This window comes from Argopecten irradians, chromosome 3 (genome assembly GCF_041381155.1).
Source record: "Argopecten irradians isolate NY chromosome 3, Ai_NY, whole genome shotgun sequence".
Taxonomy (NCBI): Eukaryota; Metazoa; Mollusca; class Bivalvia; order Pectinida; family Pectinidae; genus Argopecten; species Argopecten irradians.
In genome coordinates this window covers 31,759,001-31,786,803 of record NC_091136.1, presented here as the reverse complement: position 1 = coordinate 31,786,803, position 27,803 = coordinate 31,759,001, and the positions used below count along the sequence as shown (strand labels likewise).

At 33.2% G+C, this 27,803-nt stretch overlaps 2 protein-coding genes across 8 annotated transcripts in view; both read right to left on the bottom strand.

Annotated features, from left to right (window-relative positions):
- Positions 1-1,801: 1,801 nt before the first annotated feature.
- On the bottom strand, positions 1,802-4,730 carry LOC138318226 (tubulin-specific chaperone C-like). The gene has a single exon (XM_069260426.1). It carries the CDS (start codon positions 4,682-4,684, stop codon positions 3,671-3,673), a length of 1,014 nt encoding a protein of 337 aa, XP_069116527.1. The 5' UTR covers positions 4,685-4,730; the 3' UTR covers positions 1,802-3,670.
- Positions 4,731-7,657: 2,927 nt separating this feature from the next.
- Positions 7,658-27,803, bottom strand: part of LOC138318221 (putative leucine-rich repeat-containing protein DDB_G0290503) — a 29,560-nt gene continuing 9,414 nt past the window's right edge. Inside the window, exons 1-15 of one of the 7 annotated variants that reach the window (XM_069260416.1) lie at positions 22,828-22,887; positions 19,124-19,601; positions 17,581-18,210; positions 16,806-17,006; positions 15,953-16,153; positions 15,605-15,751; positions 14,900-15,100; positions 14,300-14,500; positions 13,914-14,114; positions 13,415-13,615; positions 12,655-12,855; positions 11,791-11,979; positions 11,523-11,600; positions 10,917-11,144; positions 7,658-10,543 (exon numbers count right to left, since the gene is read on the bottom strand). In XM_069260416.1, coding sequence (XP_069116517.1) covers positions 10,332-10,543; positions 10,917-11,144; positions 11,523-11,600; positions 11,791-11,979; positions 12,655-12,855; positions 13,415-13,615; positions 13,914-14,114; positions 14,300-14,500; positions 14,900-15,100; positions 15,605-15,751; positions 15,953-16,153; positions 16,806-17,006; positions 17,581-18,210; positions 19,124-19,514 — 3,282 coding nt within the window. In that variant the 5' untranslated portion in view covers positions 19,515-19,601; positions 22,828-22,887 and the 3' untranslated portion in view covers positions 7,658-10,331. Of the gene's footprint in view, positions 10,544-10,916; positions 11,145-11,522; positions 11,601-11,790; positions 11,980-12,654; positions 12,856-13,414; positions 13,616-13,913; positions 14,115-14,299; positions 14,501-14,899; positions 15,101-15,604; positions 15,752-15,952; positions 16,154-16,805; positions 17,007-17,580; positions 18,211-19,123; positions 19,602-21,013; positions 21,068-21,358; positions 21,956-22,471; positions 22,672-22,827; positions 22,888-27,803 lie in introns of those variants that run through there. The other 6 variants (XM_069260413.1, XM_069260414.1, XM_069260415.1 and 3 more) reach the window with 6 other exon arrangements.

Sequence of the window (27,803 nt, the reverse complement as noted above, 5' to 3'; positions counted from 1 at the left end):
TACAAGGATGCTACAGACCCGACATCAGATACATTTCTCATGGTTAAGTTCAATGGACCTATACAAAGTTACATGAGTGATATGAATAGTCATTTTACTCCAGTGTATCTGTATGTCAGGTGTTCGTGTACGTGTGCTTCTATATCGTATTTTTTCCCTTTTCTTTTTTGCTTGAAAAAATGGCGCTTGTATTCTTGAGTGAAATTTTGAAATAATGACAGGCCTTATTGATGTATACCTTATTAGCTGTTGACCACCACCAATTAAGAAGCTTAAAAAAAAGAACAAGTCTATCAAAATTTCAGCCCCGCGATTAGAATGACGTCAAGGTCGTTCGATTGGACAATGTTTAAATTCATGCCATTATTTTTAGATTTTGAGGTCAACGTTTGCCGACGACATGTTACATGTATATAATTAACGAAACAATATAAGACTTTAGTGTGAAATGACCAGACAAATGGACTTGGCACGAATTTTCAACCAGCGGTCATTATACATTGTATATAGCCCGAGATACTCTGGCCCTGACACCAGACTTAGACATTATGACAGATACAAATGTAGATGTCTGGTTTAGGCTCTCGGGCTACATTGTATATTGATCGTTGGATGGAAATTCGTGCCTACTCCCTGTGTGAACATTATCAAAATGGAGACGAATCGACAGTCTAATATGCCAGACGATTTGACATTCTTGAAAATTAATTTTTGGTAGTGTATAAATTTAAAATAATCGATAACTCTAAAACGTCTAAAAATGATATTTTGGCACTTGCTCTTAAGCTCGCCTCCTGTGTATTGGTTGTGTTAGATAACCGTTTAAAACTAGAAAATTAAGCTTAATTAAAGTCTTTGCGTATCTATCAGCAGTCGAATACCTGGTTGCCAACTTAAATTTGATATCGATTATTTCAAGAATATTCAACTGATCACAGAAAAAAACCATACACATGTATGTACATATTTGTTTGACATTCTTCTTATTTAAAATTCCTACATAAAATAAAAGATTTCAATAAAAAGAAGCATTATATAGTGTATTCATTAAAAATGAGTGTTTGTCCTACTCAGGTCTATAGGTCTTAGATAGTAAGTCCAATTTGTTTTATAACTAACAGAGATTATGTAAGTTAGACAGTGTGTGTGGATTGTGTGTATACAGTCAGGGAGTAAGACCTACATGGAGCTGTGTATTCTACCAATCAGAAAGCAGTCTAGCTTCCCATTACTGCATGCCTACACAGTAATGCAGAAAAGGAAAGGCCACCTTAAGCTTCTGATTAGTCCAAAGCACAGGGACCTGGCATGAAAATTTTTACCCAACACTATACATATATATTTTCGTGCCAGGTCCCTGTGGTCCAAAGGAATATTATTCAATAAATTGTGAATTTATGAATGGAAGTTTATGTATGAAATGGTTCAAGAGGTCACCACTAGATGTCATTGTAGTATACCAGATAGCTACAATACAATGTACAAGCCCCATGTGTTGTATTAATAATCATTTCCAGCTCAAATAATGTGTTTCAGAATAATTTGAAATTTAGGTATTTGCAATTCTCAGTTGCTGCACATTCAACTCATGTTACCTTCATTGAAGGTCGAGGTCACTTCTTTAAACAAAGTCTGCCCTAGGGTCATACATTTCTATGTAATAATGCTTCTGAAGAATTGTCTAATCGACTGCCTAGTGTTTGGCAAGTTGATCATTTATAATTAACTGAAACAGAAATCAGTGTCACATATGATTATATGGCCACATATTTTAATAACAACAGAAAATAAATCCATCAGGTTGTTTTTTCTTGGATTTTATTTATGTTGCAATGTATCAACAATGAAAATTCTTTTAATTCACAATTGCCAATGTTAGTTTTGGCAAATTTGCTTACACCCACATCACCACTTCCAAATCCAAAAGTAAATTTATAATGGGTTTTACCTTTGTTCATATATGTAGTGAGAATGTCAGTCTCTTTATCAATAAAATAATTATATTAAAAAGAAAAACAAATTGGTAGCAATAATGTGACAAGCACTCTTATCCGAATGGATTAAGATACATGTATATGTATATCTTATCATCCTATTACCTATAATATTACATGTAACTTGAATAAATTGAGGTTTTATAAAGCTATTATCCTTATATACATGTACATGCATAGGTCATCTTCCTTTGGGAAGGCTTCTAATAACTTTAAACTTCACAAGGGCTGTTAAAAAGTGTAAGGTATTCAGAAGCCTTACCTAGCAAAGATGTGTACAAATGTAGCTAAATCAGTGAAGTATTCTTTTTAAAATTTTCTGTTGCACTCATATATAAATTACCTTATGTACTTTGTGACTTGTCATTTAATCAGAATCAGACAAAGTAGACAATGTATAGAATATGGTACATTAAAAGGAAATGTGAAAATAAGTCCAATGCTGAAAATTATTTTATATCACTACAATTTTGATTTACCAATTTCAATAATAAATATATTGAAATGAAATAAAGATCCACAGTAAAGACTGTAGTCTATGGTAGATCTTACATATAACTAATCAGCCAAAATGTGGGGCAGTAAAAAGTATCCTCTAAGTCAACGCCTGACTACTGTATTTGACCCAATAAGCGCCCCTCCCACTTTTGAGGCCTCAATTTTAATTGCCCAGGCATTACCCTATCTGTATAGGTTTGTAATAATTTGTGTTAAAAAGCAACTTTTCATTTTGTTCAAATTTTAAATGCCCTGGGCCCTTCTTTGGTCGAATATGGTATATGCACATTGTACAAACCATATACACTTGTAAATTGTTTTGTCAATATACACATGTAAGTACAGGTGGATCCGGAAAATTTAAGTGCAGTACCTATAAAGATAGTAACATCAAGTTTTCTAATTATTTCATTTAGGTATATCTCTGCATTTGTGTCAGTTCTAGTTAAAAATAATAATATACATGCGATGTAGCTTCTTCTCTTATAGTTCTAAATTGATTAAGGATTTTAGTAAAGTACATTTTGCAATTAAATCAATGTTTTGAGTGGAAGAACGTTAACTAGTACTACAACTTAGATTGAAACTTTGGATTTATCAATACAACCCAATTTTACCATAAATCTAAATGGTTCAAATGTTGCAGTACTAGTTGTAATAATTAAATTGACAACCATGATACAAATATTCAAATCCTTGAATTCTTAAATCCCTATATAACTCTTTTTTTCCCCTTTAAATATTAATTATCATATAATATTGAGTAGTTGATTTCGAAATGAAATACTGTCAATACACATATTTCAGCAATCATCTTATCTTAAGTATTTTCTGTGCTTCAGGCGCACACAGATTGACATAATGGTGGCTATTAAAATAGATGAATGAATAAAATAGTGAAAATTCATCGTAACCTAATTTGTTATATTCAAATATTGAAAATTTACTAAAATTTGATTTGACTAACATTAGTATGCTTACAGTAAATCTTTAAGTATCAGTTTTATCTGCATACATCAAGACATATTCAAAATGTTAAACATATGTATTTTGAACATGTATGCCTTTATACACTTATATATTTCATAATGGTGCCAATTTTGCTGCGTAAAAAATTAACACATTTTTTTTTGTCAATGATCAGCAAAGTTGTTTCTATCATTTTGATGATATAAAGTTCATTCCTCAAGGAAATTCTTTCTCTTATCTTCTTCCATGATGGTCCAGTTTGGTGAGCGAACGTCACTGGCCAGCCAGTTAAAGTCGTCCACATCATTCCAGTTGTTACGTTTTTTGTCGATCCCTGACCGGTCAAAATGGTCATTCTGACCGGGATAACTGAGACTGTAAGGTGCAAAGTCCAGATCTTTACAATCTTCAATGATGGCTCTACTTGTAACATGAAGATACACGCTGGAATTCTTTGTTGTGTGAGTTCTTAGCTGTTGGCAGGCTAGGACAAACACACATTCCTCGCAGTCGCTGATGAAAACCGAACTGGAAACCGGTCCACACAAAATTGTGCAGTTTTTCAGATTTTTCATATGTACTGTTGATGGCGCCCCGAAAAGCTTCAAAGTGCAGTCGTTGAGGTTGGCCACAGCTACATCTTTACCAGTGATGTCACTACTGTTTTTAACCAGAGTGACTCCTTGGAACCCAATGATCTTACAACCGGCAAGTTCAATGCCTAGTTTATCAGACTTTTCAATCATTTTGTGAGCACCGTTAGTCATTACTTGTGGATCCTTTTCCACTTTCTTTCTGGAGCTAAATGCGAATTTCTTTTTCGGTAACATTTGCTCCCTCTTTTCCTGGATTTGAGCCTGCAGCTTGCCGAGGGTTTCTTGTGCCTGCCTTAAATCGTAAGAGGGAAGAAACATAACAGAATCGGCAACAAATTTCTGCAGCTTCTGGTAGGATTGAGCAACGAAATCGAACCGCTCCCGTAATATGACCTTATCGGAACAATTCCCGTTGCATGTTGCTAAGGCTCCCTCGACAGATTCTCGCTGAATATTGAAATTATCGGAGAAGTACCTGGTACTTTCCTTGGCATTAGCTGAGTTATCCTTCTCATCTTTACGTCTCTGAATATCTTCTTGGCGTTCTAATTCCCTTTTCTGAAGACGATCAGTTACTATCGCCTTCTTGTCAACAGAAATGTCATGATGATCCCCGTTTACCTCCATTATCGGTTCAGGAACTTTTCTGTTATGTCGCTTATAGTTGAAGAAAAATAATTTAGAAATATGGTATTTCAAGATAAACTGTCTACTTTCACTACTTTATAACATCAAGCGAAATAACAGAGAGAGTTTATTCCATAAAAAATGTGGCTTTATGTTATGATTTTGTAGTATATTAATAGTTTTTTATTGACGATAGAAGCGGCTCTAGTGATTCATTCAAGGGAAGCAACTCCAGCGCTCATGAGAAAATAACTAAAAATAGATCGTCTAGAACTATCTGTGAAGGGAGTACGGTTAAAACGGCCCCACTGCAATAACGGCCCCAGTTAAAACGGTCCCAGTCGAAACGGCCTCACTTTTATGTAGGCAGATATAAGACAAAGCTTATGACGGAACACATTGAGATTAATTAAAAGTAAATTTAAATGAATGAACATGTTTGTTGTCTATCTTATTAAAGATGGTTGGTTAGGTTAATACTGTATACCTACATATACAAGTAAATGATGTTTCAAATAATGATTTTTTTTACGTTCACGATCTCTAGCAGCGTTGTACAAGAGAAAGAACAAAACACAGCAAGAAAACCCATCAAAGATATAAACAATTTCACTGTAACAAGCATTGTAGAATATCTAGGCATAAATTCTACATGTATAATGAAATGATTAGTTACAAATTACAATGTAGTGCCGTCAAGGATTTATATGTCTCATATATATACGTCCTTCAGGCGCGGATCCAAGGGGGGGCGGACCCGGCGTACGCCCCCCCTAAAATAGCAGAGAGAAAAAAAAAGGAAAAAGAAGGGAAAAAGAAAGAGGGGAAGGAAGGAAAAGAAGGAAGAAAGAAAAAAAGAGGGAGAAAGGAAAAGGGAAAAATTAAGGAATTAGATAAAGAGTGAGAATTAGACAGAAAGCTCCATTTTCTATCTTTACCGTTTGATGTTATCATTTTGAAATCTAAATTTTTCGACTTTGTGGTACATACATGCATGAACATACTTTTATCCTGCAACTGTCCCACATACTGACCGATAACTACTGCCGGATAAACTTGTGCTTTATCCGTCAATACGATATGCTTTATCCGTCAATACGATCACGTGAATTTGTTCCATATCTGACGGCACTTTTTCTAACTTGACCCAGAACTTGAACCTTCCGGTGAATGAAACGTCATTCAGTCCCGCTAAAACGTGACGTCACATTCACCGAAATGACGTCATTTTTACGATATCGAAAATCTCGTATGGCGGTGCCGTCTTTTTCTTGGCTCATGACAAAGGTATGTATTGTTAAGTAATTCTTTAATGGGTATTTATTGTTATTTGAGTATTTTCATTTCCTTTCAGTGATATATCACACTGAATAGAATTACGGTGACTGTTTGTGAATGCGCTTATTTATTTCTCACGGCAGTAAAAAGGAGTGCACGCTCATTCGGTTAAGTGAATGAATCTTTACCTCCGCTCCGCATCAAAGAATCGTCTCGCTTCGAGCGAAACAAAGTATGGAACTGTCAATTTGATTTCGTTTTGAATGCCATAATGGTTGCAGGATAAACAGAATACACGGTTAGTATCTTACAATACAAGGTTTATTTTGGTGCTCGACACGGAAAGCCGAGATGACTCGGCAAAGCCTCGTCATCTCGGCTTTCCTAAGTCTCGCACCAAAATAAACCTTGTATTGTAAGATACTAACCGTGTATTCTCTATGTATCCAGGCGCAATGGAATAATTATATATTTTTTTTTTTCGTGTAAGTTAAGGTTTTATCTCCATCGCTTAAAAGGTACAATGTAAATCCCTTCAAGTATTTACTTTTTCCAAAAAAAAAAAAACCCGATAAAATCCCAATATATTAGATAATTTATTGTCATTAATATTCAATATTGACAGGTTATATTGTGAAGTACTAGTAGACCTATCTACATACAAATGTATCATATGTACATGTAGGTCTACTATTGTACGTATGTTTATGTTTTGCACTTTCATTTCTACATTTTTTTGCATGTGTCAAAATCTGATTTCTATTTTCATGCTAAAACCAGTTAACAGTATAATCCACTAGGGGAAAGTAATTAATTAAAGTTAGTCAAATTTCGGACACCTTAATAGTAGAACCTTTGTATGCTTGAAACCTATCCACATACCCCCACAACTGAGGTATGAGCAGAGAGAGAATTTTCTTTTCTTGCATTTATCACTTGAAACTCAACACAAATACTAAATTTAATAAAAAATAATTACAAAAATGTAAAAATGGGGTATGTTCAGTTTAATTAGTTTTAACATATCTCATTTCCACATTAGCAACAGGATCGAGCAAAAGTTAATTCTAACTTAAAAACGCCCTCTCCATTACAATTTACAACACATATAATATATACAACATAAGATGGCGTTATATCATTAAAAATTATATCATAATTATTTATGATTTTTATGGTGGAACAGATAAGAGAGAAGAAAGAGATAGATAGATAAGCCTAACATGTATATCTAAGATAGATAGAAAAGCCTAACATGTATATCTTCATAGATAGGCGTATGCTCATCATACAACTTGGATCGACCACTAATACATATATTTATTAATAAGTAGGCCTATCAATAATTGGACCCCGCGCAGCAAGCGCATCAACAGATAGTGATGATACTCTTGACAATATATATATATATTTTTTGTGTTCATTTTACAGTTCATCCGAATGTGTAGGCCTAATGGACATGGTGTACGTATTATCAGAATGCATTGTGCAACTTGCATCAGTCTCTAATCAACTGTATACATCTCTATATATATAGAGAGAACTCTCTGATATATGTTTAAACGTATACGTACCCACGCGTGACAAGCGCGTTTAAAGATATTATGATGCCCTCGACATCACAATATATACCTGGTGTAATCACAGAAATTTAACATATAACAGTAAACTAAACAAACAAAAACACAATTTGAACTCTTTCGGATATTTATTTCAATATTTACGAGGAATGCCTTAATTAACTGTATTTCTTAAATCTTAATACGCAATTCGAGTTACATAAAGAAGCCATGCAGTCTGTTTACTTTACGCACGGTATATGGTGCGCGTATACAATGTATACAACATTAACATGCAAATCAAACATTAATATAATTAGGAAATAGAGCCACGGAATGATAGTAAGAGTATTTGAAAAAGCATTTTGGTCTATTGCAATACATATTCGATCATGAAAACCCCATATAATCCATCCATTTGAAACGTGTATTATTATAGCTACACGTACCGTAAATAGCCAAAAAGAAGAATGTACATGTGTACGTTACTTGCACAATTTTCTGTAATATATATACACATATAGTTGCTCACACTACAATAATACCTAAGTATACAGAACACATATTTTATACATGTAGATGTACCTCGGAGAAGGCGGGTTATATTGTACTTAAAACACGTACCTTCTGATTTAACAGTATAGATATACATATACTAGCTAAGCCAGCTTTCTTTCGCGCCAACGAAATTTCGCGATTTCCATTTCAAAACAAGTTCGCGAAGATTAGTTCATTCGTTAATTTAAAAACTGTGCATGATATACATGTTAATTCGCAAGGATAAACGTTCGCGAATTTACTTAGATCGCAACTGAAAACAAAGTTGGTAAAAACGAGCAATTTATTTGTACATTTTGTTAAACGTGAACCTCTGCGTAAGGGCATTCAATTTTTGTTTTCCACATCTCATTTGCTTGATATATTCCTTTGTTGCGTTAATAACAGATTTGTGAAAAAACGTGCAGCTAGAGCAGAAGTGAGTTTGTTATTTGGTTAATATTTTATATCTATTATGGGTTTGAAATACAAAATTAGCATTAACCCGCGGCGCGTAACCATAGTAACTTATACAACCCAGGTAAAGTAAAAAGAATGAAATTTTAGCGGAAAAACGCGGGGATCTATTTTTGAAGTAGATAGACTAGACCTCAAATAATCCATCAATTAATTATAGTAGACATATTATGCATATAATATATAGTATAATATGCATTTTTATCATATTTTAAAATATGATAATTTACAAACGTAAAAGCAATTATGGTAAAACGAAAAAAGAAACAAGCTATAGATCTAGCACAAGTACAAAACTCGAAATGAAAGGCCTGGTTCACATAGCACATGTACAAAACTCGAAATGAAAGGCCTGGTTCACATAGCACATGTACAAAACTCGAAATGAAAGGCCTGGTTCACATAGCACATGTACAAAACTCGAAATGAAAGGCCTGGTTCACATAGTACATGTACAAAACTCGAAATGAAAGGCCTGGTTCACATAGTACATGTACAAAACTCGAATTGAAAGGTCTGGTTCACATAGAACATGTACAAAACTCGAATTGAAAGGTCTGGTTCACATAGCACATGTACAAAACTCGAAATGAAAGGCCTGATTCACATAAATCATCTCAAAGGAATGTCTGGATCAATAGGAAATACAAGGATAGGAAACATAGGTAATCACAAAGTTTTATATCATTAAATCCGGTATACGAAATTAATGCAAAAATACAATGTATTACCTAGGAAGCCAACCATCATATATCACTATAACTTACTAGAACGGACATGCTCAGAACACAGATGTTTTTTCCCGTTACCAAAATTCCTATCCAAGATAAAAAATACAGACAAAAACAGTACGTAGGAAAATATTTTTCTATTTTGATCATGTTTACAACCGTATTAAGCTATATATATATATATTTCTTTCATTATAGCCGTGCAATACAAATGTATACATGTTAAGTTCAACAGAGAAAGAGGTACTCGTACAAATGTAATGATTAAAACACCCCCGAGTTACTGTACCCGATCTGCTTGGAATGCTACATGTAGAAAGGTCAATCGTATTGTTATACACTATGAAGGTGTGTGGTTTTTCAGTTCTCACACCGTACCATGTCCATATATTTATCACTCGTTCGCCAGATAAGCGAATATGATTGGGACACTTTTCATAATTTTGTGTGATGCATTTCCGAACAAACATTAAAACAGTGCCAGCGGTAAATAATCTGGGACCGACGATATTTAAGTTTACCTTTTTATCAAGGCAGGAAATATAGGATATCCATAGTATTACCAACAATTTCAGAAATCAATGCATCTTATCCGTGTCCCCGTTACAGTAAGTCTCCCCTGTATTACAAACATCCCATATCTTCGCATGAACAAGACTGCGAAAGTGGTAAGCTTCGCATTGGCAATACAGTCAAATCTACGCATGTAAACATTTAATCAAACCATACGTTGTTATTCACCACCATAAATATCAACCTACAATGTACTACCGCTCATACATATATTAAACACAGCGTAGATATACATTGCTTTGTAATAGAAGCAGATTTGAACACAGTTTCATTAGTTAACTAGTGTGGAACTCACTTGCAAATATCTCTATAATACAATTCACAAATGTGTACCTGTAAACAATTCTGAAAACAGAGATGGTCATTCTTCTAGCAAAGCTTGCAAACGAGTTTTTTAAGAAAAAAGGTCAAACAAATATCTTCAATATATGCTCGCTAGTGCAGGTTATCGCGATCCTGGTTAACACACAATTTGATGAAGATGTGATCAACTTAGTATTTTTGTAAAATGCTTGACAGTTTTTCAATAGCTTTTCTGTTGAGTTCACACTCGTATAGTCCATAGTCACTTGTGAACGCCATGTCAATAATGGCGCCAAGTTGCCGCAGCTCACTTCCGGTCACGCGCATACTTGTTGGTGTTAGCGAAGGAAGATTTTCTTTGGCAGTGTGGTGCAGGACCAGGGCTATCACGTCTTTGGTAACTGGAAAAATGTCACCGATTACAAAAGCATGCATGGCGAAATTAGATTAAAAGCTCTTAAAATGGAGGTTGAGATCTTTGAATGTACTTTCGGGGAGTAATCTGTATACGCGTACAATACATTTATAATTAGCTGATTATTTTCAGCTGTAGAATAGGTATCTATTAAAGAAAATGGAAAAAAAATATATAAAAATCGAAAACTATACCTCCTTAATTTTGAACTGCGAAAATTTGCAAAGTGTCGAAATTATTTCACAGCAGATTGCGTTATCTGCCTTATCAACAATATTCACTTAATTGTCCTTTTTAGATCCTTATCAGCTAGTGAATCTCTATCTCTAACTTGAAATAGGCCTGTGAATATGACCTACCCGTGATTCCTTTCAATGTGTCTAGTATGTTAGTGCCGACCCTGGACATGTTCAAACAGAACACCACCAAGGGCCCAGAAAGGGATCCAGCAGCCGGCTTGTATGGCTGTATTGTAAGGTCCATAGTAGTCTTGTCCACTTTCCCTTCGAGGCCCTTGGTCAGTTCCCTAGTAACCATGTCTACCATTGACTTTCCCATTCCGCTCTTCTCACTTCGTAGACTCAAAACTGTAACGTTCAACAGAAATTTTATCATTAACTTCAGACAACCACCTTATTTTGTAGGTGTTTGGCATTTATTATCAGAATAAGAAGGAAAAAAACCAATGCAATTAACATGAATTAAGTGGCGATTTTAAGTTTCAATATATACCAAGGAAGCGGCAATGCATCGTATTTGCGGTTTCAGATTTAATATAAAATATAGCGAGTTTGAACTCGAGTAGAACATTGCCACTATCTTCATCATTAGTGTAACTAGTCTTCTGTAAATCTATCTGAATCTGCTAAAAGGTATATTCCTTGTGTTGTATTTAGAACAAAGTGCAGTAAAAGATCGACAACAGTAAATGGTTAACCTTGTAACGTTGTATGAGACATACATACCAATAGACTTCCTCTTTGCTCGCTCTGCAGCTTCTCTCACCTCTCTCTGTAAGGTTTGTAACTCCTCATCCTTCGCATCTACAGACAACATAAATAAATAGATATGATAAAAAAGAAATAAATAGATAAGAACTAATTAAAACATAATGCAATTTATACACATACATCCATTTTTTTTTGAAAATTTCTATATATTGTTACATTATATAAATGCTTAATGGTTGAGAAACATGATAAAACTTTGTAAATTGTAACTATATATACCCACCGAATTTCTCCTGTAGCATTTCATTTGCCTCTTTGAGCTCTTCATTGTTTGATGCAAGCGTTGAGTTTGCAGCACTTAGGTCTTGCATTTTGTCGGTGACTGTTCTCAGATTTTCCTGAAGAGCTGCGATGTCTTTGTCTAAAGCTTCTTTCTTCAAAGTGTATGTATGTAGAGTTGTATGAAGTGAATCTACAATACATTACACGTAAACATACAGGTTGCATATTTTTGCGAGAATTATGAAATAGGGATGATTACATGTGATGCTTTCTTTGATTTGACTAAAATTATCTTTACACTTAAAGGAACACTACCTTTTCAAAACAAAAATCAAAATTTCTTGAAAACAATAATAACATAAAGCAATATATTGTAATGGCCTCGGATGATGTAACAACACCAAACAAATGCAAGATTTCCTGTGTAATCTATGTTAACAGTGAAGGTTCATTCGTTTGGCGCATTGATAGTCAACTGACGCGTGGCAATTAGGACGGCGGGAACATAAAGCGACCCGCGTTATGAAAATTTACATATAATTTATTGTAATGAAATTGTTCAGAAGGTGATGATAAGTAGTATTTATGGTAAGCTAATAACTTTTGCGACTCACAAAATTATCAACCTCGTTTTACATTCTCATTTAAAAAACAAAAACTAAAAGCCGTTTCGGAAAGGTACTGGGTCTTTAAGATAAAAGATATTTCTTTTTTGCATTTCAAGATTTTTCTTTAAAAATCGTCTCCAAGATAAAGGCCATCCACAGTCTTAGGCTGAAATGCAGGTTTGTGTTAAGCTGAATACATTATTAATAGAGAAATATGATATAAATACATATGTGTGTTGTTCATCACTGTAACTTACCTAGATTTTCATGTAATCTTTTATTTTCCTGTTCTAGCTGATCGATTGTTGAAGAAAGGGATGCACACTTGGTCCGTTGGTCTTCCAACTTTGCGGACATGTCTTTGAGCTGGCGCTCCTTTTCCTTCTGAATACGGTCGATTTCCTTTTCTAGAGCCACTTTCTCCGCATTCGCCTCTTCCAAAGTCACACGGAAAGAACCTTTTTGCATTAATAAAAGTAATAAATATATATATTTTTTTGTAATATTTGTTTTTCATACTGAATCTGACTTTCTGATTGGTTGATTGTTTTCCTTCATATCATAGTAAAATTAAAAAAGGTGAATGGCAGAAAAAGACGTTATTTTGATGTAATTATCAACACATTGTAGTTGCGTATTAGTTCGAAAAAATGATATCGTGATAAAAGTAGTCTCAAAAATTGTTATTATGAGCACTGATGTCAGCGTGCATTTATTTGAAATTGTGAGAACACTTAGTTACTTCATGGTTTAAATGAAAGAAAAAATGATAAAATTTTTCCTACGTGCAGAATCATAGTTTGCAGATATATAATGTTTGGAATAGTTACATTAATGTATTTAAACATATCTTTTGAGAATCCCTGTACAACTCTGAACAAGACCGTACACGTATATATTAACGAATTGTTAGATAACAGTAAAGTAAAAAAAGTTGTGAGCAACATTAGAAAAATACTAGAATAAAAAGTAGCATGTTAATAAACGCAAAACGGATGACACATCTAATGCACATACCACACTGTGTTTCCAATGTGGAAACATTTAGTTGTAACTGTTTAACAGTACTTGACAGTTCAGATTTATCTCCTTTGAGTGACACAATCTGTTTCTCCAAGTCTGTTCTGAGGGTGTGATACTCCTGTTGTAGTTTGTCCAGTTTCATTGTCAATTTATCTTTGTCTGACTGTACAGTTTTGAGTTCGTCTTCGCTCTCGCCTAGTCAACATGAGCAATGTGCACGGGATGAAATATAATTTCCATACCACAGAGATTAGATGGTTAAGAATAAGAAATCGAACAGTTCATTTCATTGCAGGGGTATGTTAAAAGTGATATGCGCGTTGTTTATTATCAATGAATGTATGTTTTTGTCTTTATTGGAAAATACAGAAAAGTCTTTTAATTATACTTTACACAAAAAAAAAAAAAAAGAAAAAGAAACTGAGGAAATATAGGCTCTTATTAAATCTGATATACGAGTGAATTATGAATACAGTTTGGACTCCATATTTACCGAGCTGTGTTTTCACAAAGGAAATGTTTTGTTGTAATTTCTCGATCGTAGAAGTCAGTTCAGTATTATCTGTTTTAAGTGACCCTATCTGGTTCTGAAGGTCCTTGCGGCATTGGTTATGCTCCCGTTGTAATTTTTCATGCTCCTCTTGCAATCTATCCACGTTTGATCTTGTAGTTTTGAGTTCGACATCACGATCTCCTGTGGAACATTGCAATGAGTTATGAAACAATAAGGGAACGGTTTCAGAAGTTCAATAAATTGACTTTGATTCAATTAATAAGTTTATTTTTTCATTTGAAACAAATTTTTAATTAAGAACTTTTCCGATTTTCGAAAACTACGTATCGAAATGAAAAAAGTTTCTCCCAAAGCGTAAGCTTTACCTAGTGTCTTTTCTTTCACGGAAACATTTCGTTGAAGCTCTTGGATTATTGAGGATAGCTCTGACTTTTCTCCCATGAGTGACCCAATCTGTGTCTCCAGGTCTTTGCGGATAGTGTCATGCTCATGTTGCAATGTTTCCAATTCCTTTGTCAATTTGTCCTTGTCTGATTGTATTGTTCTCAGTTTATCTTCTTTATCACCTTGGTTACATATAGACCAGGCATCACGCAATATTTTAAAAGTTATTAGCAAATTGTTTTCTCGTGTTTAATTAATATAAGATATTAATAGTCAAGTTTGGCTTATCATTTTACACGTTCCATTAACACAAAAGAACTGTTTTATTATGTTATCCGACCTCGGTTTAGGTCTATGAATATTTTGATTTAGTTGATCACTATGGTTTTCTTTTAATTCATTTGTAATTATAAAAAATACTACCAACCAATCTGTTGTCAAAATCCTTACAATCAGTGTATAATTCTGTACATGGCACTCCAGTTTTACATGTTTCCTCTAAGAGCTTTACAATATGGTTTTCGAAAATATAACCGAAATTTAAATGTGTATTGTAAAACTTAATTGTATAAGAGCTTTACCTATTGATCTTTCATTCAAAGAAACGGTTTGTTGTAGCTTTTGAACTGTAGAGGAGAGCTCTGACTTGTCTCCCTTGAGTGACCCAATCTGTCTCTCCTGGTCTTTGTGGACAGTGTCATGCTCATGTTGCAATGTTTCCAATTCCTTTGTCAATTTGTCCTTGTCTAATTTTACTGTTCTCAGTTCATCTTCTTTTTCACCTTAGTAACATATCGACAAAGCATCACGCAATATTTTCAAAGTGGTTTATATTAAATGATATCAAATTGTTTGTTGATTATTACTGCCATAAGTTTGTTACTAAAATTTTGTATTTAATCATAAATCTTTTAAAATAACTTTTTCACATTACCTTCACTATATATTCGTGCGCATTGATAAAAATCGACAACTTTGGCTCATCATTTATCCTATATATCAACAATATTGGATTAATCCTTCCATTAACAGATATATTGTTTTATCATGATATCCGAACTAGTTTACATGTAGAGCTATATCACTATTTCTTTTAAAACATACATTTTCAATTATCAACCTACTATAGTGTAGTAACCAATCTGTTTTCCAACGTCATTACAATCACCTTGTAGTACTGTACGAATGAATTCCATTTTGCGTTCCATTTTGCGTTTTTCAATATAATTTATTTTTCAAAAATATAACCGATACTTAAAAAAGTCATCGTAAAATGTAGAATTTACCTATAGTTTTTTCATTCACTGAAACATTTAGCTGTAATTTCTCTAGGTCTTTGCGGACAGTGTCATGCTCATGTTGCAATGTTTCCAATTTCTTTGTCAATTTGTCCTTGTCTGATTGTACTGTTCTCAGTTCATCGTCTTTTTCACCTTGGTAACATATCGACAAAGCATCATGCAATATTTTAAAAGTTATTTGCAAACTGTTTTTTCGAGTTTAACTAAATAATATTACATGTTTCATGCACATGTGAATAGTTATATCATGCTATACGAACTGTTTTTCATGTCCATAATAATTCTTTTAATTTGGTTTATCGTTTTGCTTCATTTTAGATTATTTGTACTAACCAAGCTGTTGTTCCAAGTCGTTACAATCTTTTAGCAATTCCGTACGCATGAGCTCCATTTTGCGTTTTTCCTCAAAGAGTTGTTCTATATGCTCTGTCTTATTTTCGTTCAGATTCATTTTCTCATGTTCCAGATCAGTCGTCTTTGAAAACAACATCTCTATACGGTTTTTGGCATCTTGAAGTGATTTTTCCTTTTTGTCTGTAAAACATTTATCATATAATTTGCTATACCTGAACAAGTCAGTAAAAGTGTATGTCATTTTTTTAAGTATAACGTCACCTGGAGATGAAGTACAAGGGGGGGGTGGGGTGGGGGGGGGTGGCGGCATGTTTTTGAGTATCGTGGCTGTGCCGAAAAACTTCTTACTATATCAATTGCTCTGTATACTTTCAAAGCTATAATAGTAAATGTACATATACTGCTTGATTACAATTATGCTAATACACGTAATAGGTTTTTTTAATTAATAGTACTGTTTCAATGTATTTTCCTAAAGGTTAGTCATTAATACAAACAATGACATACAGTTCGTTTAGTTTTAGTCTTCACTAGGATGAACAGAAAAGGTGTACAGTATTCAATATATTTTTCTCGAGTATAAGTCTGGGATAAAAAAAACCTCAAATTAACATGATGTTAACATCATAATCCCAAACAACTAAAGATCAATAAATGCATCTAAACGCATTCTTCTGAAATAACGCTGGATAATGAACTGGATTCTTAAAACAAAAACATTGAATTTCTTTCTGCATGGATGACACTTAATTCCAGGAATACCGTATGCCCTCTATTCTCCATAGGTTTAACACACCAATGTCCAAAGTAACATTTGTATTAAGTTACTTACCTAATTGCTCTTTCAACCTTTCCTTTTCTTTCTCCAGTTTCACAATTGAGGAAGCCTGGGATTTAGTGTCCTGCTGGAGTTGACCTATTTGGTCACTCAGGTCATGCTGCATGTCCATATGTTTAGTGCGGACATCCTCTAGGGCTTTAAGCAATTCATCTTTTTCTGCACATTGATTTTTTATCTCTTTTTCCTTTTCATCTATAAAGTATCGTTAAAATTACGAAATATTTAGTTTTGTTTAGAGAATAATACTAAAGTCAGGTTATTTTGTCTTAAAGCAGAATAGTTTTCAACTCTTTCACAGTAGGGCAAGCTATCATTATATTTTGACGGAGTGAATCGATAAAGAATGCGAATAAAACGTTTTATTGTAAAAAAGATACACACTTACGTAAAACTACTTTAACTATAAAGTCCTCTAGGGTTAACCTGTCGAGATTTTTTTTGAAACATTATTGCGTTGAACGTTGGAACGTTTTTAAATAGATAAATATTAATTCTAAATAAAATGGAAAGCAAAATCATGGATATCCTCATATAAATAAAAGTGTTCTGTAAATAACAAAATGCAAGACTTGCCAAGAATAGAAGTGAATTGAATTTTTTACACCGTTTAGTTTAATCTTCCTCTGGTTGACTCAATAACAACATCTCATGGTTAAGATATTATTTTGAATTTCCCTCATCAAAACATTACAGTAACCTCAAAACATTTTCAATAAAATCATAACAATAAAAAAATTAATATATGCAATTTATCAGTCGTAGTTACCTAGTTCTTGTTCAAGCGTTTCCTCTTTGCCCTCTAGCTTTTGTATTTTTGTAGAAGCCTTTTGTAGATCAGACTCTAGGTCCTTGATTTGTCGGGTAAGGTTCATGTGTTGGGCAAGACTTGCTTCTTGTGAGTCTGTTAGACCTTGTGCGTGCTTCACATGATGTAGTTTTTCTTGCTGAAGGTCTTTTATTTCTCTTTGCATTCTTTGTTGATCATCTTTTTTCTCCTTCTCGAGTTGTGCTAATTCTTGTCTTAATTTTGTAACATCATTGCATTTCTCCTGTTGTAGATTCAATTCTTTAGTATATAACCCATGTTCGCGTTGTTTCTCTTCTCTTTCCCTTCGCAACTGGTCTGTCAGTTTTTCGTTCTCACGTGCAATCTTTTCCAATTCACGTTTGTGTGCCTCATTTTCATTATATTTCGTCTGTTTTATTTCAGTTAGCTCCCCTTTTAGTCTATCATTGTCCCGTTTTAGGTTGGTACTCTCCCGTGTCATACTATGATGGTCCGATTTTGACGTCCCCGGTGATCCTGATCTTGTATGAACTTCGACGCCCCTTTGTCTCTCTTCTGCATGGTCGTCTGCTTGTCGCTGCGACGACTTCTCTTGTCCATCATTGCTACCTATCACAAAAGATTAAATTATACTTTTCTTAACAAATATTATTAGAGTGTTAGTCTAAATCACTATGTCACTTGGTTTTTGATTTTTTATTGGGTCTGAGCAGATTTGTTTTCATTGGCTCAATATAAATATAAAAAAGCTGTGAAAACAACAACATTGTTCGGGCTACCTGTATTAAATTGGTTGCTTCGGTAAAAGTTCAATAATTTGATTTATATGCTGAAACATTGACACAGTATTATGATTGTGGTCATTTCAATTACTTTGAAAAAAACTATTTTTATGATTTATCTGTTTTGCATCCGCATGGTAGGTTTTAGGTCCTAAGAATCCTAAGGCTTTTCACTAATCACAGACGACGTTACAAAAAGTTGCGCCATTTTTAATCAACACTCCTTCATGATAATCGAACCTGTGCAACAGGAAAAGTAACGATTCCCACCATCTCAAAAATGTAAAATATGAAATTGATGACTTCTTTGACTTTGTATATTAAGTGAAAACTATACATTACATATACCTATTCAAATGCCTCAAAAACTCTTGTTGTCTATACAAATTTTGTTTTTGTTGTTTTTTTACCTTGCTGACTGGCAGATTTCAGAAAATCGAAAGGACGTAAAACGGAAAACAACACCTAAAATAACATAATCTGTGAAAAAATATTATCATAGACTCTTGTGAAACGGATATACGTAAATGTCGAATCACAAGCTCAATTATCATTTGCCTCTGAAATAAAACAATAATTTAAATGGATATATGTAAAGAATTATTGAATGCTAAGTTGATGAGACTGTTCTGTTTTGTGATCGGGCGTAATATTACTGTAAATCGCCATTAAAAATACCAGAGACGCGAAATTAAGTTGTCACAAAAGAGTTGATTTACCATAGTATTTTGGACACTTACTTTGCCTTTTTGCTATTTTTTCCGACGATTGCTTTTCGTCAGTTATCTCCACAGCATAAGTTACACCACTTTTACGTTGTTGAAAACTTCCTCGCCGACCCCCTTCGTCATCTGTGCTCCATCCTTCACTTTTTCTCTGTTTTCTTTCTGTGTCATACCTCCTTTCTTCCTTTAGTTTCAATTCGAGGTCATCTCGTTCTTTTTGTAAACGTGACACCTCGTTCTGCAAATCTTTTACCTCATCTTGAAATTTGCTGACTTGTTTCTGATCTTTAGCAAGAAGTTTATCCTCAGCATGGTGACTTCGTTCTTTAATTTCTTTAACCGTCTTTGGTTGACACGTAATTGGCTTTTGGTAAGCCAAATCAAATATCCATCCATCTGGAATCATCTTGTGAATTTTAAAATATTCTATCAGAAGACCGAGTTCTCTTTCTCCAACATCGTTGCTATAATCATTGATTACTTGTTCTATTTTCTAAAATAAAAATAAATAAAAACAACTGTGAATATCTATTAAAGGTACTTTTAAAGTGGAATTATTGGCGTCAGGGAATGTATTTTGCTTCTTTCACGTTCATAAATTAAATTTAAAAAAAGCACAAACAAACATATCAACATGTAATAATTACGTAATAGAATCACAACCATAATAGAAATTATTCATATCTTCAACCTTTGAAATGTAATTAAAATATAATATCAATATAATTATTGATAACAGTGTATGTGGCTATTTTTTTAAGATACTACACCGCCAAGAAATGTTTGTGTTTAACTATTAAAAACAGGAGCATATGAATTTGTATTTTGCTTCAGTAGCAAAAGTTACTTAGTTTACACTATTATCATCATCTAAAAAGTTTGAGCTTCTTGTTTTATTTCAATATAAAAGTTTTTAAAATCAGTAATTGCATCCAGAAAATAGTCCATGACATTATGCCGTAAATGCAATGAGGTACTGATTGCTCAGACAACAAATAAAATACAAAACAAATTATTTGTATTTTTATTTTGACATACAATCTGTATACACTATTACACATCAATTATGCTTTATTGGCGGTGGAACATCTTTAATTAAAGTTATCTTATGTGATGTGAAAAATGATACACAATGTTGTTGTGATGAAATACTTTGATTGTAATTTAAACATATTTATTTTGAAGAGTTAAAGGTAAACGGTTGAAATAATAGCACACAATAAACTGGCCATCATTAGTTCTTTATTTTATTGACTATTGTCAAAAAACTGATTTACATGTGCTCCGTACTACTGTAGCTAGGTTGACACCGATGTAATTTCTTTATGACCTACACATGTAAGTGATCCAATCCAGGTTCATCTTCATCAGTGAATGTTGGGAATAATTGATCTATTTATTGACATAAATTGGTGATTAACAAAAGCGAACTAAATAATTGATACCGATTTTCTGTCTCACTTCTCGAAGCACACAAAATATGAAATTTTATTAATAAATAAAATGTGTTTCTCGCTGGTTCTATGAAATTAAAAGTTATAATTAAAGGGACAAGAACCTAAATATACCTTGAAAGTTTGAGCAAAATACATATTTATGTCGCATTTCCATATTTTGAAGTAACCCGGTCGAGGAAAGATGAGAGTGAGATAAAAATAGTAGCATTGGTCTTTAGTGACTTTTCACAATGCACTACATACATTAAGTGAATGTAAACAAAATGGCTGGATAAAGCGAACAGAAACAAACTCCGATAGAAAACGGAGTGATGTACATGTACCATCAGATAAGAACTCCCTTAGCTGTGCTCAGTCGAATGAAAACTTTCGTTTTACTTTCGATTTATATCATTCTGTCGATAAAACAAATTGTTTAAGATAGCGAATATTAACAAATATGACTTACATTCCATATGTCAACAATCGTAAAAAGTATTAAGAACATGGAAAACGAATGTTGTCCCTTATGTAGCCTCGTTTTCCACCAACTTTCGTTTTGTGTTTCAAATATAGACTATGACGGTTTGATTTAAAATGTTTTTGAGGTTGGTATTATCTACGTTTATTATCTACGTTTTTCTAACGTTTTACATCACTAATTTAATCCTTGCAATGACACTATCAATAAATATCTAAAAGTCAAATATAAATATACGCTTACCACGGGCATTACTATTACTTACATTAATTGAAATACGAGACTCGTTTCGCGATTTAGAAATATATTTTAACCATGCATTCCTTTTCTTACCTTGTATTTCTTTTTCTTTCTCGAGGAGCAACACCAACCCATGGTTAAACTGATATATCAGGATAGTCAAACACCTGTCTGTAGTACGGTAACCGATCGATTGATTAACAAATTAAAAAGCGTTCAGATAGATAAAAGCACTTGTACCACTATCACGACTTTTGATGACTGATCTACACTGTAGTATGGCGATGAAATTCACCCAAAATACTGCGAAATTATATCCAACACAGCCTCTCTACAAATGAAAGTAGGGAACTCCTACTTTCGGTTTGTGAACGGGAATCCTCTACTTTCGGTTTTAATTATGGTTATGCTCATTTATAATGGTAGATGTCACACACTTACCTGCACTGTATGTATTACCTTACCTACTGTATAAGGCACTTTACTTGATGTTAAAAATAGCTGTCTTCGTGACCTACATATATAGTCAAGACACTCAGTGTTTATAATAGGGCCGCCGGATTAGGTTAGCTTCTCATTATAGGCTGTATTCGATTTCACACATTTTTCAATTAGGCTTATATTATCTAAACATTGTGTTAACATTTGAACCTAACTCTCAATAGGTTTATACCATTCTTTGGTATTTATGCATATCGGATATATCGGAAAACTTTGAATCTTAATTATAAGAATATTATATGAATAAATTATAATATTTTATTCAGTAAATGAACAAATGCTAACTATTACCGAACGGACTATATTGAACAATAAAACAAACTGTTAAGTATTTTTACATCTGGTATTAAATTACATTGTGCGTGTATAATATTTTTTATACATTTTCTAAGTCTGATGATAGTTAAGTGAACCTTTCTCTACATTACAGGTAATTTCTTTGTGATACTGATGACTTTTCTAAATTAAATATCGAAGTTACAATGACAAAGTATAATGTAATCAGCTTGAGATGACACGGTCTTGTACATATACATAATTATATAGTTAAGATATTCCTTTGACTTGATCCCATATTATTAATGTAAGGAATATTTTTCTGATGAGTAAATCTGTAGATGTATCTCTTATTGTGTGTATATACAACTTTAAAAATCGAAAAGTAATCAAAAGAATCTTAATTTAATTGGTACTGAATAAACCTACCGTAATATTGTCATTCGCTTGGCTGTCTTGTGTGACTGACTTCGAGCACCATCCAAGCATTGTTACGTGAATTGTAAAAGTAATTTATTCATTAATATTGATTTAAACCAATCACTAACACCAGTTTTCTTCTGTCATAGATGTCGTACTCATAACTTTCAGTCTTGTAAACATGTCAGTCACACTGAATGCAAGATCACGAGAGACAAGTGGAAAAACCCTACTTTCGTTTTAACGTCGAAAACCTAATTTCGATTCAAGCACTGTTGATTAGGTGAAAGCATTTATGAAATAATTAGGTCACGGTAGAATAGCTCCACATGACTATGTATATGTATTTATACCTTTACCTTTACCTTCGTATAGTGACTCGTATGCTGCAAAGATTTGCCTTAAGTTACAGATTCTGAATGATTCCGTGTTGGATGAAGGTGGAGTATACGCATGTGATAAGATTAATTATCTAGTCAAATATGTTTGTGAAGGTATCATAATCTATTCATCTAGATAATGTTATGTCTATATCAAAATGGGGTTCCCAAATACATGTATGTAAAATAATGATGCAATGTCTTTGAATTTTTGTTCGAGTCATTATATCTTCTGTGTTACTATTGTAAACATTTTCTCCTATTGATTAAAATACAAATGAAATAATTGGAATTAAATGATTGCAGCCTCATTTAATGTTAAAACATCACAGCAGACAATTTACTCAGAAAAATCCTTGGCCAGACATAGAATACAAATATTATCACAAATATATGCAAAAACAAGGCCCATGTAATGGTGATGCCATTGAAAGTATTGTTTTGTATTCGTCATCACAGTTAATTATTTGGTTAATGTGGATGTCGGCTCGTTACCAATTCGGGCACTTAACGTCATTCTGATGACATTAACATATCAAATCTACTAAAGAATCTAAAGGTTGAATATAAGATACAGTACGTGAACAAAAGGACATGGACACCTCATATTGTTACTATATATTTTTATGTTTTTTAACGTGTTTTCTTTGAATTCTTGATTTCATCTATTTACGGATTTCAACCAAAATTTGGCACATTGTATACGACGTTTATATATTTGTCTACATTTCCAGCTCATAATATTTACATTTATGTAATTTTTTCAGAAAACTATGTCTCAATATTTGCGTTGGTATTTTGATAAGAACAAAGAAGGACAAGACATTGGAAAATTATTCAAGTGTTTATGAGCTGAAAGTTTGCTAAATTGGGTTAAAAATGCATGAAATACATAGTGAAATATGATGTGAATTTTGTCCACGTAATGTATATGTCACCAGATTTAAATCAATGCGTTGTGTGTATGTCGCCGCGTATCGAGATTTGTTGATGTAAAATTAAGTCTACATATTCTGTATTTCTACATCACCGAGTTATCTACCTTTGTTCTTATAAATTGTAACCGTGATGTGTTTATAACAGTAATGCCATATTTTACTATGAAAAGGTCTTAAATTTTACCTCACAAAAGTAATAATTTTGCAATCAATACCTGCTCACAAGGGAGATAACTTCGTAATATGCGTAGAATTCGATTGACGTGAATGTCGCCTTCCTGCATTTTGGCATTTCGATATTGTAGGTGATTTAATGTAGATGAAACCAAGGTTCAGTTTTAAGTATATTCGCGTGTTTTTTTTATTTTCAGGTTAAGCTATCATATAACATAAATAAGCTTAAATACTCGATCATTATCAGTGTTAACATCTTTACATCCTCGACATTCCAGGGATTAAAATCACCGTCGTTATTAATGTGTCCACCTTGGAATATGCCAACACTGAAGACATTGACTTAAAATATACTTTATCAGCCCACAAAGTAAAAAATAACGTTGTCATTTATAACGTCGTTTCTGATTGACTGAAGCAACAACATAATGTTTACACAGACAAAAAATCCCTCAACGACATTGGAATTCTGAAGAATTTATATATAGTAGATTACGGATTAATTTGAATATGTTGCTGATGGAGATTTAAAACACACATCTGAGTGTGTACTCTCATTATTTCATTCATATTACACTCAGAATTTTGTATTATTCCTCCTTAACCCCATATTGCACAGGATTTTTAAAAGAAAATTTAAAGTAATACAGGAAAAGTATAACATGCATTTAAAACATTTTTGGAGTAACATTTTGTATACCAACACCATATATGGAAGCATTGTTCATAAGCTGATGCTTCTAATTATCCGTATATATTTACTATATTTCGGTTGCTGTGGTTACCCTTAATGCTATTAACAAAACAGATATCATATACATGTAGTGATAATCACCATATAAATATGTGATGTATGCTACAGTATGTCTAGATAAATTCAAGCTTTTCAATTTAATCCTTAACTATTATCATCCAATTCACTGGATTCATTAGGTGATAACAACATACATGTATTATGATATTTCGTTAATAGAGAATAAAAATTGGGCAACATGCAACAAAAGTATAACGCAATCCTATCAGAATAAAAAAAAAATCTGAGTACAAATAAATTATGAAATGGTTTATTAAATCACTATTTGTCAACTAGGAGTTTTGTGAGAAGTATATAAACACTATATTAACATTAGTAAAATAGAATTCATAAGAAATATATCAACTCTATATTACATTCTATATATATATTGTATTCCTTTAGTTCAAAGATATGAATTTAACAGTTAATATATGCAATAATTATATAAACGTTTATTACTACTATTTGCAGTTGTTCGGGTTAGGAGGTTCTAGCTTTATCCAAATCCATACTGTGATCTTTAATAAGAAATTACATACGTTCAGGTTAAAAGGTGAAATAATAAAGACATAACTAATAAGTAAACACAAAAATAATCACTCTATATACAACCTTTGGTATGTTTAGTTTACATCGTTTTATCAGCCAGGGTCATGTAAGGATGTACCAGGTTTGATGGTGAAGGAAAACAGGAGAACCCGGAGAACGAAAACCCACCGACCAGCGGTCAGTACATTGTACCTGACAACTGCTCCACTTGGGATTCGAACTCGCGACATGGGCTTGTGAAAATATGTCGGGACATTTTTTCCAAAACATAGTTTATTCAAGAGTTAATTTATACATGTGTATTTGTAACATATACTGTAACATTTAAAAAATTCAAAACAAAATGCACACACTTTGCATGCAAGTTCTTTGTAAGTAAATTCACATTAACACATTATCACACTATTGAAATTGAAACAAAAAAAAATCGATACAAAAGCAAAAACGATTAATCATAATATGGCCGGAAAGATATACATACACTATTAGTTAAATAGGAACAAATGAACATACAATCTCTCCTCTCTTACATAATTTATAAAAATGAAACTTAAACTAATTACGTTAAAATACAAAAGAAGAACATTTAATTCAGACCCCAATGCACTCACAAGAGGATTATGACTTTCAAAATATTTTGTAAATAATTGAGGGTTCAAATTTGATAGGTAATAACAAAAAATGTACTTTGTATAGCTCTTCAGTGTAAATTTAAAGAATGACCGTCACCGGGTATACTTAGATTACTACTGAAGAACCATACCCCGGGGATTGATATTTCCCTGTCTCACCCTCGAGTTGGTGATCGATTCTATTAGTCTCTCAACTTGTACCGGATAGATATCCGCTCCTATGGCGGCGAGGGAAAGATGAATATGATCTTTCGCGCGCTTGAGGATTATATTGGAAGTGTCGGCGTGAGAAATAACCTGGGAAGTTGTAATTGCGCAATGATGTTACAAATTTGATACCGTAGCTGTGATGACAACTTTCATCGAAGCTGAAAATAACAACACTCCATTGGCTGCTTTTCCATTAAATATGTTGTGTACCAAATAATGGTTTAATTATTTTCATTGTTTGTTTTGTGATGATGGTTAGGTACATGTATATACACACTGTAATCAAAATTGAACCGCAGTCCATGGCATGAAAAATATTACTTTTAGATTGTGGACAAGAAATCGATATTTTTTCAAATATTTACACGGAATGATGTATAATTTGATAAAAACAAAAATGGAATATGACAATGTCTGTGTGACTTTTTTACAGAAACTCATTTTAACATGTTAGGCTAATTCTTTTTTAAATCGACATCAATGATCAACACTTTGAGCTTGCTCGATACAAGTTTGCAGATATTAATTTTCGCATGACACTTGACCAACTCGAAATAAAGCTTCTCAATAAATAAGATTTTTGTATTTTTTAATTCGATTTAATGCAACTTCTTTGGTGTACTTCAGGTGCCACCCCTATAGTACTACGGAAGACGATATATCTTCACGGACGCTATAGAATTCATTTGAAGCCTTTTATAAAGGTTGCCAAGTTTTCAATAGCTCTTGTGTTGAAGCTGCACTCGAATAGTCCACCATCAGCACCAGTACTGAACGCCATAATTGGGGATGATGCCTCCAGAAAAAAATCTTAATGTCGTCGAGTTCCAATCGAGTCGAGTTCACCTCCGATCGACGGCAAAGCGGTGGGGTTATTGAAGACACAAAAAAATTTTCTTTCGTGGTATTGTGTAATACTAAGAGTATCACACTTTTGGAAACTGCAAAAAAGATAATAATGTTTAAAAACCTTTAAAGTGTATGTTTGGTACATAACATATGCCTATTGATAACATACCGATATGACAATAACATAAGCAATAAAAAGAGTGTTTTTCAGTAGTGCCTCCGACATATTTAGACTAAATAATCTAGGTCATAATTCATAATAAATTATATATTTATCACCGTCCGATTTTTCTTTGATTCCGTGACCGAATATAAACAGAAATAGTTAACCTTTGATTCCCTTCGAGTTTCGTGCTTGCTATCTTTTTTTTTATCAAAAAAATTTATTCTTTTACTAATTATTTTTTTTTTTTTTTTACTAATTTTTTTTTTATTTTTATGTTAATTTTTTTTTTTCTAAATTATTTTTTTTTATTGTCTATTTCTTTTTTTATCTTGTCCGAATTGGTACCTGTCGACCTAGAGCCCAAGTGGACCACAATGACCCCCGTGTTTCGTCTGATGACTCCCCTGAGTATTGGCTGTTATACAATACATACGTCCAATATTGGACATAGTCCCCCTCCCACCCCCCCCCCGCTCCCCCCCCCCCCCCCAAGACTCCCTTTCAAGTTCCACTCGACAGCTCCCTAGTTTCCATATCAAACCATTTGCCTTCCCCATACCACCTCCCTCCCGTCCGATATGTAGACCCAAAACGTGCAAACAAACCAACAACCGAACAATATAAAAAAAATTGCTTTAAACTGAGTT